Here is a 17,665-nt window from a genome sequence, read left to right as displayed (position 1 = left end):
TCTGCAGATATTTCAAAAATAGAAGGGAAAGCTTAGAAGGCTGTATGTCTCTACCACTAAAAACCAAGATGTGACTTGCAAATTGAGACACCAGAAAGCATGTTTGAAAGAGGCAAACACGCCTTAAATCCGAACCTCTTACACACCGCAGGGGATCCACAATTCAAAAAAGCCAATCCCGACCAGAGGTAAAAATCTCTGGAATTTCTCATTCACTCCCTTTATTAAAACAACGGGGTGCCTGGGTGGCTCAGCTGGTTAAGTGTGACTCTTGGTTTCAGCTCAGGTCATGATCTCAGGTCAGTTAGTGAGTTCGAACCCTCGACAGTGATTCTCTCTCCCTCCCTCTGCCCCTCTTGTGCTCTCCTTCTCTTTCAAAATAAATAAATAAACTTAAAAAAAAATACTTGGGTCACATGGAGAATTATTAAAAGTGAGGGTCAGAACTATCTTACTGTAAGACTCTAATTTTTAAATAATGTATGAATCAATATCACAGCCAAGATATCACTTACTTGGAGTTTCTTCTTCTCTCTCTGAAGAGTCTGATAAGCTATGACAAACTAAAATAAAGAAAAAGTCACCAATAATATCAGTCATTCCTAAATAAATGAGTTATTTTATTTTTTTTTTTATTTTATTTTTTTTAAATGAGTTATTTTAAATACTGCTAACGCATCTCTTTATGAAAGTCACAAATACACAAATCAGGAGAATCCTTTTACAGATAATTCAACCTCATTAGATGCATATAGCGTACAGTCAAAATTAACAAATGAAATGTATTTCTAAAAAATAAAATAGAACTTGACTGTACAAAGATGTTAAATCTGTACTCGATTCCACCTCAGGCACACACATCTTTAAATCTCAGTACCCAGTTATGATCAGAGCCAACTTGCCTAAAGGCACGAGGCTGCTCAAACTGCGGCCACAAACCAGTACCATCAGCGACAGCATCCCCCGGGAGCTGGCTTAGGAGGAGAAAGTCTTGGGTCCCACGCCAAACTAACGGAATGAGGCTGGAGTTGGGGGTGAGGGGAGGGATATGTGTTTATTTAGCAAGCTCACCGGGCGGTTTTGTTGCTTTGGGCTATTATAGACCATGTAATTCATCTCTAAAAGACTCTGATTATAGGAACTGTGACGAGGGCTGGGTAAAAATCTGAAGAAAGGGACTCGTAACCAATAGATGAAAACGGGTAATGTAGGTTCTGAAGAGATGTTTAACCATTTAACCTAATTAAATAGGAAGGATATTTAAACATTCTACACAACCTGATGAAATTATACACTAACAAATCTCTTAAACCTAGAGGTTGCATAGCCCTATTCATCTGAAAAACAAGCACAGGGCTCCAATGGATTATTTGGACCCTACTTCAGAAGTACAAGAGGGCTCTGAAGAGACAGGCTGCAGCCTGAAGAGGAAGCACTCCCCTACTCCGCACCCTGCCATTCTCCTTGGAAGGTTGCTATGTGCCCCTCAACGCATCTACTGATGCCTTGAGTTAAGAGGCAGGCAGTCACGGAAGGGGAGTCCATGCAATAAAGAATTAAAAAAAAAAAAAAATCTGCCTGAGACCACAATCATCCTCCTCTTACTACCTTAAAATAGCTATTCTTATTCCCGGATAGGAAAACGGTGCTCAACAAGCGGGGAGTAGGAGAGGTGGGAAGAGTAAGCCAATAATGAGATGTCACTTACAGCACGATCTTATCCTGGTCACCTACAATGGCAAGGAAAGACAGACACGAAGACTATGTGCTCTTTTCATCCCTAAGAAGCTGCATGACTCTACTTGAGGTGGCACAGAAGGGTGGAAACAACCAGAAAGACCTGAGGTCTGTCAGCTGCTACCTGTGTGACTTTAAGCACATTTTCTTAATCTCTGTGATTAAGTCTCCACGAGCCTCTCAACCCCATTCTACTAAATGAAGCTCATTAATATCTACTTCACAGAGAAGGTGCAAAATTCAATGGCACCGTAAACTTAAAATGCATAGTGTCTTGCATACTTTCATACTACTTACACTGCTGCCCCAGCTTCAAACTTAGAAGCAACAGGCAAGTTAGTAAAAATAGCATAAGTCTAAACAACAAATAATCCAGGACGATTATTGACTCGGACAGAAATGAATAACAATAAATTTACGGGAAAAAGCTGCCTGATTCCACGAGTACCTCATGAGAGAGATGGCTTTAATGCTAGTTACATGTCTAGCTTCCAGCGAGCTGAGAGAGTTTAGCCTAATAATTCCTTCCTATTTTGTCAGCACTTTGTAGTTTTAAAAAGATATTTTACATATTTCGTCTAGGGGTTTCTGTTCTTATGTTTGGCTGCAAGGGTAAAACTAAGCATACTCCAGCCATAATCGAAAATGGCAGTTATGGCTAACATTATATACAGACCTTGAACCTTATTATTCATCAATTAAAGTTAACTATAATGCTGAGTTAACTGGTAAGGCAATAAAACATTATGCACTGTCTAAGGAAAAAAATTCCACGGGCAACCCGCCCCAGAAAGGCTTTCCTAAGGAAGAAGAGTTTTCACTGCACAGGACCGGGAGGGAAACTAATACAACCCAGCCCAAAGGGAAGAGCGGAAAAAAGATGGAATGGGACTGCTGCCTTCCTCTCTTAGACACACAGTGCCACCCTCAAGGGATTTAGCAAGTAAAGATTCATCTGAGGTGAAGTTTAAATGCAGGTATAATGAGAGTGAACCAAATGTGTCAGAAAATCGGACCACCTAAAACATAATTAGGGTAAGCAGCGATGGAAGTCTGGTCGGCAGAAGAGGTCACTTCGGAAGCACAGCAGTTAGAAGATGAACAAGAAAAGGGGATGTGAGGAGGAAAGATGATGCGCTCTGCACGCCGGGAGGGCGGGGGGGCGGGGGTGCAAGCAATGTTGGGGAGAGGGGCTGGGGGAGAAGAGGGCCACGGAAGGTGCAAACCGGAAGGCTACAGAAATGATCTTCTCCAAAATTTGACTAACCGTCTTGCCAAAGGGGTTCTGTACACCTGAAAATCTTTAGATAACGCCAGAGACTAGCCATAATAATCAGCGGATATGGGGAATCAATGGTTTAGCCAACCACAAGAGTAAAAGCCATACAGTAGTATGAACTAGACAGAGAACAAGAGGGAAATTTTTCGTATTGGCAAAAAAAAAAAAAAAAAAAAAAATCATGCTCCTACCTCGGAACATTTTCCTTTGTAGCTATTCAACCTTCGTTCCATTTTTCGCAAGCATTGAATCAACTGTTCTTTGTTGAGACTGTCTAAATTAGGGAGTGAGTCTTCTGGTTCACTCTCCATATCAGAGGATGGATCAAAGGTGGCCGCAGAAAAGTCCAGGTCAAATCGATTCAGGGACTCTCTGGAAGACGTTCGTACCAAAGACTCTTTAGAAGAAGATCTGAACAGAGACTCCTTTAGTGGACTTCGAAACAAAGACTCCACTGAAGGTACCCGGAGCTGGAGCTTCTGTGCAAAAGACTGCGTGTCACCTGACTGCAACCAAAACCCGACAAAATATGTGGTTAAAATGCACATTTAGACTTCTAGTATTCCCTATCACCACCAACACCAGTAATCTATTAAAAGCTCTAACAAATGCAATTTACACGCCTGACATTTTACATAACACACCGTTTTCTGGAAAACAAGAGACACCCGGCTGTTTCTGAAAAAGCACTGGACCTGGAGTCAGAGGGCTGGGATACAGGTCCCAGGTCCGTCACCAAGCAGTGGAACGACCTTCACTAAGTCACTTCCCTTCAGTTTGCACATCTGTAAAAAAGGAGGATGCCATGCTTCCCAGCCGACCTCACCGGTGTGCCGTGAACATCTGTCCACTCAACTAGAAGATCCTCGGAAGCAGTGATGTCTGTATCACCAGTATACACACCCAGTGCCTAAAATGGGGGTATATATGTTGTGAAGTGTGTGGCTAGAATCAAGTGGGCTTTACCTTGAGTCTCCATGAGGTGCTGATTCCTGATTGCCCTCTTTAACACAAGAGGCGAATGGGGGAAGCGGGAGGGGAATGCTTAGTGAGCCCACTCTGTTCACTAAGAGAATGCCAGGCAGGGTTGACTAGTGACATCCAGCTCGGTGTAATTACCGTTCTGTCTACTGAGAATAAAAATGAGCATTAAAAAGTCACGGAGGACGACTCAAAAATCTGAGCTAGAATCCCTCCGCACAAATCAGTAAGTCTGATGTTAGAAACAGTAATAAGCAAGAGCTGTTCTCTTAATTTGAATGATGTGTTAATTTGAATAGTAACAACGAAAAATAACATAACATAATTCAACAGAATGCTCCAAACTGCATTGTTTTGTTCAGGGGACAGCAGTATTTAACAGGTGTTTCCTAGGAACTCATTCTCATTAGTGTGCCACAGGGTCACCTGCTAGATCTCAGCAATGCCAGGAATGAATGCCCACGAAAGACAGAGGCCATGTGTGGGCAAAAATTACAGGAAAATAAAAATATTCTCTTTAGTATACAATTTAAAAAAGCGAACCAGGAAAACTTGACTCATGGATGCTAGAGACTTAGTATCAGTATTAGGCAAGGCGGGAGTGAGGGGAGATAACATGCCCCTCCCCCTTCACATGCACAGAGATTTCTCACAGGTGATTTATAATAGTAAAAACCGGAAACCCAAATGTACACCCACTAGAGGATACGTCATGTACATTACAGTATACGAAAAGAGGTTCAAGACATACTATTAAATGGAAAAACACCAAGTTAGAAAATAATACACATACTGTGAACTCATTTTGATTTAAAGCAATTACAGGTACTTTTCCATATGCAGTATATGTATTTACACAAACACCCTTCTATCATAATGTGCAAGTTTACCTTTATGGGGGGTGGAGGGATGGAGAAAGTCTTAAGGGAGAGGAGGGACCCTCATGCTCAAAACCTTTTAAGAACTGCTTTACTGATACCCCACGACCAGCCACTTCTGACCTATGCAAAAAGTGCTTTTCACTTCACACAGACGGTGAGTTGCCCTGGGACAAACAAGTGAAGCAAGTTCGAATTACACTAGAAACAGTTGTTGTCTTAGGGTCAGCCAGAAGCTAAAGAACAATGCCAAAGACACGTCCTCGCAGAAGCTGATAAACCTGGTAACAGCCACCCCGGTACGTTTGGAAGTGACACGTTTGAGTGTAGTGATTCGGCCTGTGGACTATCGAATTAGGGTGCCTAAGTTCAAATCCTGGTTCCCCCAGTATGTTCGACATGACCTTGACCAAATTACTTAACTTCACTAGTCTTCTTTCTTCCTCTTTAAAATGGGGATGATAAAAATAATTATATGACGATGATGATAACACTACCCACCTCAGATGGATGCCACAAGCACTGAGTTAATACATGCAAAGTGCTTACAATGCAGCAAATACTCAACATACATTAATAATCATTACAATCATTAGAGAAAGGAGACTAAATTAAAAGACAAACTTACAAATGAGAACGTCACACACAAGCTTCTGTGGCAGACCCTTTCATACGATGCAGGAGCTAAGAGCACAGGCTATGAAACCAGACCTCTTGGGCCCAAGTCTTAGCTCTGCCATTACTGGCACTATGACCTTGGGCAAGTTACCTGACCTTTGGTGCTTCTGCTTCCTCATATGTAAAATGCACTCATCGCACAGGGTAGTCGTGAAGGGTAATAAGTCAATACACGCACAGTACTTCAAGGTAAGACTGGCTTAAGGTAAACAAATACTGGCTACCACCTGATATCTAATCTTCCTGTTTTTCTTTCTACCAGGACCCAGTTTTGTTCAGAGTAAGTAATACTCACCTTCCCAAGCACAAATTAAAGCCACATGAGACACCACCACCCATCCACCAGAATGGCTACAATTAAAACTATGGAAAATACCAAGTATTGGTAAGGATATGGAGTAGTCCACTTTGGAAAACTACTTGTCGGTATTTACTAAAACCAAATACAAGTACACAACCTGAATCAGCAATTTCATTACTAAGTATGGACTCAGCGGAAATGTGTATGTATGTTCAGCAAAAGATAAACTAGAAAGTTTACAGCAATCTTATTCAAAATAGCCCCAGGGGCGCCTGGGTGACTCAGTCGGTTAAGCGTCCGACTTCGGCTCAGGTCGTGATCTCAGGGTTTGTGGATTCGAGCCCCGCATCGGGCTCTGTGCTGACAGCTCGGAGCCTGGAGCCTGCTTCGGATTCTGTGTCTCCTTCTCTCTCTGTCCCTCCCCAACTTGTGTTCTGTCTCTGCCTCTCAGAAATAAATAAATGTAAAAAAAAAAAAAAAAAAATAGTCCCAAACCTGAAGCTACTGTTGATGCCTATCAATAACCAAATGGATAAATTGCAGTCTGTTCACCAACGGAATACTAGACAGCAGTGAGAATGACTTACAGCCACAACAAGATAGACGAATCTCATAAAGCATTGAGCAAAAGAAGACAGACGAAAGAATACTCATTTTTATTCCACTTACATAAAGTTCAAAAACAGAAAATTAACCTAGACGTCAGGATAGTAGTTATCCTTGGGAGTCAGAGCAGGGAATGGAAGCGACACTGGTAATTTCTGTGTCTTGATTTGGAGCACTGGCTACAAAGGTGTACTTGATGTGTAAGCATTCAGAAAGCTGTATAAGGTGTATATCATACTTTTCTGTATACATTATATTGTGATATATTTCAATTAAAGGGGTTTTTCTAATTAGCTTTTCCCAGACCCTGTTTCATCTAGGAGGGGGCCAGGTGACTGAGTTCAGCCAATAAGGCACGATACATGGAAATCTATACAATGGAACCTTCTAGGAGACAGATTATTTTCTTCATAAAAAGGAATATGCCTTTTGTCTTTGCCTCCTGTCTTGAGTCTTTCCTTCTGTCTAGAAGGAAGATGCAACTCTTGGAGGGCAACTGGTAGTTGTGAGGGTGAAAGGCAGTGGTAACGGGTGTGGGGGGACAAGAGGCTAGCTGGAGAAGGGCCCTTAAAGACTGTTTATCCTCACGCTTTCTGATATGTGAAAAAATACACTCCCGCTCGTGCCAAATGTTGTCAGGTTTCTGATATCAAAGACATTCACGGATTTAGAATTCATTTTTGAAAAAACTGATGGGGGGGGGGTAGGGAAGCAGAAATGTATACGCCAAAGTAAGTGAACAGATCAGAGTTACTTTCAATTCCTTTCTGTCTCCCCCATTTGACCCCGTTTTCAATGCCTCCTTTTTATTCTCCCAACACTATTCTTCTTCAGAACCTTATCCTCTATAAGCTGGATACCAGCAGCAGTCTTCCGTTCCCCTGCCTCTTAATCTCTTACCCTAATCTGCCCTGTCACACTGTCGCCAGAATTGTCTTCCTAAAACATCATTTAGATCACTTCATTCCAATTCTTAAACTGGATTCCCATTTAATAGAAGGTTCAAGATCCTGAGTTTACATTCAAGGTTCCCATCTCCCAAGACCCATTTCTCTATAAACTCACCCCTCCATGTGCCAAAAACCTGAGTCACAACAGGCAACTTCCCGCCCCCTTAACAAATGCATCAATGTGTGCCTCTGTACCACTGCCCATAATTTCCCTGCATACGAAAATCCAGACATCCTTCAAAACTCAGCTCAAATGTCCGCTTTTCCAGGAAACCTCAGATCTCACTCATCAGAAACAACCTTTCTTTATGGCCTAAGCTTTTACCAGAACCATTCCTGGAGCACTGACTGCATTCTGACTCACCGTTAGTTAGTTACATACTGGTGTAACAACCAGCTGAGTTGTTTATGCCCCAAAATAACTACGGTCACTTACAGCACAGTGACTAAGAACACAGACTCTGAACCGAATTCCCTGATTTGAATCCCAGTTTCACCACTCACTAGTTTTAAGACCTCTATGTTTTAATTTTCTCATGTGTAAAATGGAAATAACAACAGTCCTGCCCAGTAGGATTGTTATGAGAATTAAATCAATGAAAACATTTCAAATGGTGTGCTGTATGCAGTAAACACTAAGTAAGTTTTCCTGCCGTTATATCTGCTACACACATACCCTCACCTCTAAATATGCCCATTTTTAAAAAAAAATTTTTTTCTACATTTATTTATTTTTGAGAGACAGAGAGAGACAGCATGAGCAGGGGAGGGGCGGAGAGAGACGGAGACACAGAATCCGAAGCAGGCTCCAGGCTCCGAGCTGTCAGCACAGAGCCCGACGTGGGGCTCGAACCCACGAACCGTGAGATCGTGACCTGAGCCGAAGTCGGATGCTTAACCGACTGAGCCACCCAGGCGCCCCTAAATATGCTCATTTAGAAAAGAATCCATATTCTCTATCTCTGTCTCCTTGCCACAATGCTTTCCATAAAGTAGGTACTTAGTACACATTTGTTCAGTTAGGCCTTAATCTGGCAATATGATAATGATGATCCAATAAGAGATATTTAAACATCCCATGCTTGGTCAAAAGGATATATAACAAATACATCATTTTACATATACAGTATATGTTATTCTAGAAATCATCAAAACATATTAGTACACAATCAATAACAGTAAAAAAGAAAAGAAAGAAAAACATACATCCACAAAAAGATTTCTACAATAATGCTGGTAGTAGTTCTATTCATAATAGTTGAAAACTGGAAACGGCCCAGGGGTCCATTAACAGGTAATAAACTGTTCAAAGGGATTCTACACAGCAATAAAAAGGGACAAACTACTGATAACATGATCCACAACAACATGGATGAAATTCCAAAAACACTGCGGTGAGTGAAAGAAGCATTCTACAAAAGACTATGTACTACATACATGAGGCCACTATATAAAGTCCTAAAACAAGCAAAACTAGTCCCCCGTGGTATGGTGGGAAAAAATGTCAAGAGATTGCCTTTAGGAGGAAGAAGAACCATAAAGGAACTTTCTGGGGTCTTGATAATGTTCTGTAATCTCTGTATGGGACTAACATATGGCTTCAGCATACACATTTGTTAAAACTCGGGTCGATGCACACTTGAGGTCTGTACATTTCACTTTATGTAAAATTTACCTCAAAAAAGAAAACACAACTCCTAGAAGAAAAAGGCAGTAAGTTCTTTGATATCAGTCTTAGCGGTACTTTTTTTGGACCAGTCTCATTAGGCAAGGATAACAAAAGCTAAAATAAACAAATGGGATTACATCAAACGAAAAGGCTTTTTGCACAGTGAAGGAAACCATCAACAAAATGAAACGGCAACCTACTGAATGGGAAAAGGTATCTGCAAATCATATATTTGATAAGGGACTAACATCCAAAATATATAAAGAACTTACATAATATAAAAAAAAAAAATGTTTAATGGGCACAGGACTTGAATAGACATTTTTCCAAAGGAGACAAGCAGATGGCCAACGGGCCTGGGAAAAGAACATCACTAACCATCAAGGAATTGCAAACCAAAACCACAGTGAGATAGCACCTCACAGGGGTCAGATCGGCTATTATCAAAAAGACAAAAAACAGCAAGTGTTGGTGAGGATGTAGGGAAAGGGAACCCTTGTACACTGCTGGTGGGAATGTAAACCGGTGTAGCCACGATGGAAAACAGTATGGAGGTTCATCAAAAAATTAAAAATAGAGCTACCATACGATCCAGCAATTCCCCTTCTGGGGACTGATGTGCAAAAAAGAATGGAAACACAGACTCCGGGAAAAGTATGCACCCTCACGTTCACTGCGTTATCTACACAAGCCAAGATATGGAAGCAACCCAAGTGTCCTTCAACAGCTGAATGGATAAAGAAAATGTGACATATAGACAGAACAGACACAGACACAGAGATAGAGACAGAGATTATAAGAATATTATAGGAACATATATATAACAATATTACTTGGGGCACCTGGGTGGCTCAGTCAGCGAAGCGTCAGACTCTTGATTTCCGCTCAGGTCATGATCTCAAGATTCGTGAGATAGAGCCCCACATTGGGCTCTGCACCATCAGCACAGAGCCCGCTTGGGATTCTCTCTCTTCCTCTCTCTCTCTGTCCCTCCCCACTGGCGTGCACAAGCATGTGCACTCACTCTCTCTCTCAAAATAGATACATTTTTTTAAAAAAGAATATTACTTAGCCATGTAAAAAGAGTGAAATCTTGCCATTTGTGACATGGATGAACCTAGAGGGTACTATTCTAAGTGAGATAAGTCAAAGAAAGTCAAATGCCATATGATTTCACTGATATATAAAATTTAAAAAAATAAAACAAACAAAACAATACAGTTTCATAGATACAGGAAACAAACTATTGGTTACATGAAGAGGGAGGGGTTTGGGGAGGAAGGAAAAATAGGTGAAGAGAATTAATAAGTACAAACTTCCAGTTGTAAAAGAAAGAAGTCAGAGGGATGTAATGTACAGCATAGGGAACCCAGTCATTAATACCGTAATAATTTTGCATGGTGACAGATTCTGGTAACTAGACTAATCATGGGGATCATTTCCTAATGTACAAAAATATCAAATCACTATGATGTATACCTGAAACTAAGGGGGTATCATATGTCAATTATACTTCAATCTAAAAAAAAAAAAAAAAATCTAGGGAGATAACTACCTTTTAACCAGACAAATTAACTAAAAAATTAGTAAAGTAAATTTTCATCATGATTCATTACTACAGAACCTCTAGGCTGTGTGTCCTTAGTAGCTATATATGTAATTATACCACTAATTAAACCTCTGAAACTAGTCAGTTTCATAGTAAGGTCCTTTAAAATTTGATTTAACTTGTATTTTTAAGAATTCTTACATGTGGTATTTCCATTCCTCTCTCCTCAAAGTAATTAAAGTATTAATACTTAAAAAAAATACAAGTAATGAACTCTGGTTAATGATATACATGCTAAAACATTAAAGGGAAGGATAACATGACCCACAACTTACTCTGAAATGCCATTAAGAAAGTAAAATTGGGGGGCGCCTGGGTGGCGCAGTCGGTTAAGCGTCCGACTTCAGCCAGGTCACGATCTCACGGTCTGTGAGTTCGAGCCCCGCGTCAGGCTCTGGGCTGATGGCTCGGAGCCTGGAGCCTGTTTCCGATTCTGTGTCTCCCTCTCTCTCTGCCCCTCCCCCGTTCATGCTCTGTCTCTCTCTGTCCCAAAAATAAAAAAAATTAAAAAAACGTTGGAAAAAAAAAAAATTTAAAAAAAAAAAAGAAAGTAAAATTGGGGGCACCTGGGTGGCGCAGTCGGTTAAGCGTCCGACTTCAGCCAGGTCACGATCTCGCGGTCTGTGAGTTCGAGCCCCGCGTCAGGCTCTGGGCCGATGGCTCGGAGCCTGGAGCCTGTTTCCGATTCTGTGTCTCCCTCTCTCTGCCCCTCCCCCGTTCATGCTCTGTCTCTCTCTGTCCCAAAAATAAATAAAAAACGTTGAAAAAAAAATTTAAAAAAAAAAAAAAAAAAAAAAGTAAAATTGGAGGGGTGCCTGAGTGGCTCAGTCGGTTGAGCGTCCCACTTTGGCTCAGGTCATGATCTCATGGCTCACGAGTTCGAGCCCCGCGTCGGGCTCTGTGCTGATCGCTCAGAGCCTGGAGCCTGCTTCAGATTCTGTGTCTCCCTCTCCCTCTGCCCCTCCCCTGCCTGCGCTTCTCTCTCTCTCTCTCTCAAAAAATAAATAAACGTTTAAAAAATTAAAAAATAAATACGTAATTTTTAAAAGTAAAAATGGATTGAGGGGCAGACAGAAGAATGTATACACAGACAGACTGGTGATAAAGCAAACACAGTAAAGTACCAATGACAGAATCTAGGTGGTAGGTATACAGATGCTCACTTGACAGTTCTATTTCTCTGTATGTTTGAAGTTTTTCACAATATACTGTGTGGAAAAGAAAAAAGGAGCAAATACTTATTAAATCATTATACTGGGTGCCAAAACCAACTGATACGTAGGATGTTCAACGCAGTAACAAGGAGGGGGTGGGGGGGTCACCGGCAGCTGTATGAACTCTCGGGCTTGCTTTATGCCGTCTCTTCTCCCTTGGCGTCAACTCTCTGATCTCCTGCTGCTGTCAAGATGCCCAATCACAGGAAGCATTCCACCCCCTTGGAGGATATGCATCATTCCCAATTTGCTAACAACAGCCAACAACCAACTAATCAGAAACGTGTTTAAAAATAAAGACTTCTGAGTAAGGGCATCTGCTTGTGATTAAGAATTCAATGAGATCATATATATAAAATGTTTAACGATGTCTGACACATAGTAAACACTCAATAACTACTACTTTATTATTTTTGAGAAAAATATTTGTATTTTTTTAAGAAAGTTCCAAGCCTTTGGTGGGCTTACTTCCTGAGTATCACCCATGTTCATTCTTCACCTTCATTAAAACTTAAATTTCTCCTGAATGTGTTAGAAAGCTGGTTCTCATTCATTCTAGTTTTTGCATTTACAACAGTATTTAGCCTTTTTGAACTATTCTGTAAGAGAGGAAAATACGCATTCTAAATAATAGTTTTAAATAATATTCATTAAAGACCCCTGGATCTGTCCAGTACCATTTAGACCAGTGCCTCCAAATATTTTACCCCTACTTCATGGCATTTCTAGATAATGATGTATTTGGAGAGGATTGGAATAGTTTAACTAGGGAGGCTGAGCAAAGCCAGAGCCAGAAGCCCAGGGACTTGGACTATGCCCAGAACCTGACCAGCTCCCCCCAAAAGGAACAAAGTTCTCAGCTCATAGAATCTGTTCACGGAGTTTGTGAAGCTATAATCTGTATCTGTGCTAGACAATACTTTAGAATGTTTAGTCTACACAATTTAGTTCATAAATCATCTAGCTCCTAAATTGTCTACATATATGCTCCAGGTTCACAGATTAGAAATGTTTCTGCCCTACATTAGAGACTGCTAAGAATAGCCAGGTTAATGATAACATCATCGCTAGAGCCAAAGTAAACGAATGTTCATGTCAGACATTGCTGTCATAATGACGCTTTTAATGAATTTTTTTTCTTTCGTTTTCGGAAAGAATCAAAAGAATGTCACTTGTGTTGCACCCCCAAGTAACTTTTTTAAATCAAGATAACACAAGTGCTCTAGTAGTAAAACACTCTGCATTAGAGCAAACTTTAAAAGAAATCCCATTCCGTCCATATCCCCCCCTTCCAAATTATGTAATTCAATATGTCTTTCAATATAAACTATCCCTAATATTTTACAAGCATAAAGTCATATTCCTTTTTGTCAGAAAGTTTTCTCTTTACTGCCATTAATTTTTTAAATGAGTAACAACGTCGTATTACATGACTGCTGTATATACATGCACGATTTTTATTTAAAACTGTTTCCAAGAAAGCATCAACACATCTGGATTTACCAGACATATACATATTATATCAAATGTCTGGACATCACTCTTTCAATAGGAAGTCAAATGCTAATAATATAGATTGACCAACACTCTGAAATGACTTGCTATTTTTTAAAAATAACAGTAGTAACAGACCTGAGGAGTGGTTGGTTCACTTCCATTAACACTGTCAGGAGATTTCGTGGCTTGGATAGATGCATTCTAAGAAAAACAAAGAAGTATCATAAAGAAAAGGAACAGAAAAAACTGTTAAGAACAAACGCCAAGCACCAAGACCCATTAGATACATTTATCAAACACAATTAGTTCATTTATTAGAATGTTTTCATGCAAGGCAAAACTAGTACGGTGAGTATTTAGAAAATTTATTTTGCTATATGTAACTAAATAGCAAAGATTAGTACGTTGACAATTTCATTTTAAGCTAATCACATACCTCTCCCCATTATAAGGTCCCTAGCTTTTTCCCCCATGACAAAATTAACACGGGGATTCAATTAGCAAACCTCATTCAAATAGACAGCTATCCAGAAAAAGCAATGTCAAGTGTCCCCTACGATAAAATAATACTCATAGTTATTTGGGCTAAGACCTGAAAAACATCTTTGTTACAAGAGATGGAAATGCCTCATTCATCTGAAGCCAGCACTCTAAATGAAATTGTTATGGCAATTTTCAGAAAAACTTGTCATTAAAAATATCTTCTTCCACATATGAAAGCTTTTTGTTTTGTTCTGTTGCCATGACAAATGCTCCAAATTAAGCGACATTCTCCTGATTACATCAGCCTGGCATAGGTTCCATGATAACGAAGGAGATTCTCTGAGATTCAAAATTCTATACTGCATTCGTAATACACTGACCAAAATTAGAGCCTTAAAAGTGGCTCATGATAAAATAACTTCTAAGTTTTAAACAAAGCGTTAGAGCAAATCCTAGCCACTATGTTTCAGTAACTCGGTAGATTTTTAAATAAGACATTTCCTGTACATTTGTACAGCTGACCAAGGAAAGGTCAAATAACGAATATTCTTTTTTTAATGTTTATTTTTGAGGGTGGGTGCAGAGAGAGAGGAAGAGAGAGAATCCCCCCGATGCAGGGCTCGATCCCTCGAGCCATGAGACCATGACCTGAGCCGAGATCAAGAGTCAGACGCCCAACCAACAGAGCCACCCAGGGACCCCTGAGTATTCTTGAGTATCAGTGGAGATGGCACTCAGCTTTGCAAGTGTTCTCAATTTTCTGCACTGTACTCCCATTAGGTATTCGATACTAAGAAACTACTGATTTTTAGGTGTGATAAATGCACTGTGTTATATATTTTTAGTCATTATCTTTCAGAAATATATACCAAAACATTTAGATGGAATAAGGTTTCTGAAATTTGCTTCAAGTAACCCAACAGGGATGGGGACGGGGAAGGGAGGTGTGCGTGTGTGGGAGGGTGGTTAGACAAGTGTGGGGGTATGATAATAAGAGAGCCATGAGCCATTCACTGATGCTACTGGGTACTGGGCATGCGGGGTGGGATTCTTTTGCCACCGTTACTACTATTTCCACTCTTGTCATACGTTTGGATTTTCCCCAAGAACAACTGGTACACCTTCTCCCTCTAATATAAAAAGACTTATCAAATTTTATCAGTCCAAGACATCTCCCTTAGGGTTGTATTAGGGAGAAAAGTTGGGGGAACGTAACTCTTATCTTCCTGTTCTCTGCCATTTCAAAGAATTACAAGCTGTATATATGGCTATATTTGTGTAGCGTGACCATTAATGCTTTCTGGCCCTAAAAATATACTACATTACACACTATAAAATAAAAAACCTACTTTATAGAGTTCAAGAAGTCTCTCAATCCCTATATTGAAAATTAAGATCGTTAAATTGCAGAGAAAGGAAATGAAATGGTTCCGTAAAACATTTAAGTCAGGATGAAGAGTGGCAAGAGAGTCTATATTCTATTTTAAGGAAATTACTTGACACATGATTGTGGTCCATACAAAAAGCTCTTCTATAACTGACCTATCACACTATCGGACAAACATTACCTACCGTTTAAAAACTTTCCCTCCCTGCAAATGTGTTTCAATACGTGTATCACATCACATATTTAAATAGACACAGCTAAGGGCAGCATTGCCATGTTACCTCGTAAATTTGAATTAGGAATCTGCAGAAGCAAAATGAAAGATTTGTCACCACTTGTAAGGCCTTCACTTTTGCCCAGCAAACTCTCATTTACTTTTCGACTTTCAAATGCAGCTTCTTTTATGAAGTTTCATATGGCTTGCCTGGGCGCTAACACATTTCCTATCCCTGTTATTTTCTTCTAGGAAGGCTTGATTCCTTTGCATTCTAAGTGTTTGTCTCTAGACTAAACTATAAACGCTCGGAGGGCGGGAGCCCTGCGTGTCCATCTTGGTGCCCAGGACTAGTGGTAGAGGCTTAGTATATGCTTTTGCCTGACTGGTGGTAGAGGCTTAGTATATGCTTGTCAAATCCTTATGCAGTTACTTCCTTCAGTATAAAAGGGCTTCTGAAGTCCTCCTCCCAGAGAGAAGCCAAAAGAACTAGCTCAACGCATGTCAATACTCAGCTGTCACCAGTACTTTCTCCCGGAGGCAATTCTTAGATAACAGAAAAATTCTTCTAATCTAAAGTGCATTTAATTTAAAAGCACACACAGGTTCCCTGCCAGATTTGTCTTCAATTATGTTTTGTTCTCTCTTTCGACAACTATTTTTTTGACTGCTGAGCACTAAGGATACAGTAATTTTGAGAATTTGGGGTCATTTTCAAAAATCTGAATGAAGGAAAAATCAATAGCTGGTGAACTCATAAGTAGACCCTCACTAAATGTGTGTTCCATTTGTATTTTGTTATAGGTTATGCCGTGATTTCCCTTTGTTGCATGGAGAGAAGTTTTTATCTGGACAACACTTAAATAAGATAAATGAAGACTTTTAGTCTACTCAAGGTATTTTTAAATAATTACAACTTTATTTTATAAACATATAAAATACATACATTTCAAAGGCATCAGCATTTTTTACAATAGAATAGGTACTTAAATTACTTTTATGTATATGGAAGTAGGCCCAGGAGGGGATCTTCCTTTTTTTAAGTCTGTTACTATTACATAAAATATAAAGTAATATCATTTTATGTTTTTAAAGTAAATTAGCGGGGTGTCTGTTAAGTGTCTGACTCTTAGACCTCAGCTCAGGTCTTGATCTCAGCATCATGGGTTTGAGCCTCGCGTGGAGTCTACTTAAAGAAAAAAAATTTTTTTAATAAAATAAATTGGTAGGTTAGCTTAGATTCCTGTCTGCCTCTCAAACCAGTTTTGAAAATAGCGAGGTATTACTTGTAGCCAGAACCAAGGAGAGACCTTTTGCCCTGAGATCCAAGCTAGGGCATCACTAGAACTCTCAGCTGCTTTCTTTTCTAAAACCAAGTTCAGAATGTGATTTAGGATTGCTATTGACCATACGCACACCAAGTCCTTCCTGGCTGCATGGATTAAGTACAGAAATGTTCTAGTTTCATCACCAGCTACTTAATAAATTAAACCAATTCTCCTCGTTTAAAAAAAGCCTCAATCCCTTAGGGCACCTGGGTGGCTCAGTCGGTAAAGCATCCGACTTTGATTTCAGCTCAGGTCATGATCTCATGGTTCGTGAGTTGGAGCCCCGCATCGGGCTCTGTGCTGACAGTGCGGAGTCTGCTTGGGATTCTCTGTCTCTGTCTCTGTCTCTCTCTCTCTACCCGCCCCCCCCCTCCCCCCCGTTTGCTGGCTCTCTCTCTCTCTCAAAAATAAACACTAAAAAAAAAAAAAAAGGAAAACCTCAATCCCAATTAGTGTCCAATGCAACACAAAAAGCTTTCCATACTGGGCAATCAAAGATCTCTAAGTTTTAATTTCCTAACTTAAGAATTTAAGATACGTATGAAAACAGTCCACTTCCTCAAAGTGAACTTATATGCAGGATTCAAAATTATATGAATTCAGTCAATTGAAACATAATGAGATTAATTACTTCCTTTCAGATGTTTTATAGAAAACTGGTACTCTCCCCAAATAAGATGCAATTATTTGTTACAGTAGAATCCACCCACCTACTCAATGTTGTTCAATTACGGATTTATGAACAATGCATTGTTTTTCTCAGTGAGTCATAGCTCAAAATATTCTTGGCCTCCTGCCAAAAGTAGAACAGAGATTTCTAGCAATGCATACCATTTTTAGTTAATGAGCAAACA

At 39.9% G+C, this 17,665-nt stretch overlaps 1 protein-coding gene across 8 annotated transcripts in view; it reads right to left on the bottom strand.

The window, feature by feature from the left end:
- The window catches only part of GOLGA4 (golgin A4), a 129,483-nt gene that overhangs the window by 82,052 nt on the left and 29,766 nt on the right, over positions 1 to 17,665 (bottom strand). For all 8 annotated transcript variants that reach the window (XM_058729385.1, XM_058729386.1, XM_058729389.1 and 5 more), the window contains 3 exons: positions 13,535 to 13,600; positions 3,208 to 3,522; positions 516 to 563 (listed from right to left, as the gene is read on the bottom strand). In XM_058729385.1, the coding sequence (XP_058585368.1) occupies positions 516 to 563; positions 3,208 to 3,522; positions 13,535 to 13,600 (429 nt within the window). The remainder of the gene's footprint in view (positions 1 to 515; positions 564 to 3,207; positions 3,523 to 13,534; positions 13,601 to 17,665) is intronic.

Source organism: Neofelis nebulosa, chromosome 5, assembly GCF_028018385.1.
Source record: "Neofelis nebulosa isolate mNeoNeb1 chromosome 5, mNeoNeb1.pri, whole genome shotgun sequence".
Taxonomy (NCBI): Eukaryota; Metazoa; Chordata; class Mammalia; order Carnivora; family Felidae; genus Neofelis; species Neofelis nebulosa.
The sequence above is the reverse complement of the archived record's forward strand: the minus strand, read 5'-3'. Positions and strand labels throughout refer to the sequence as shown.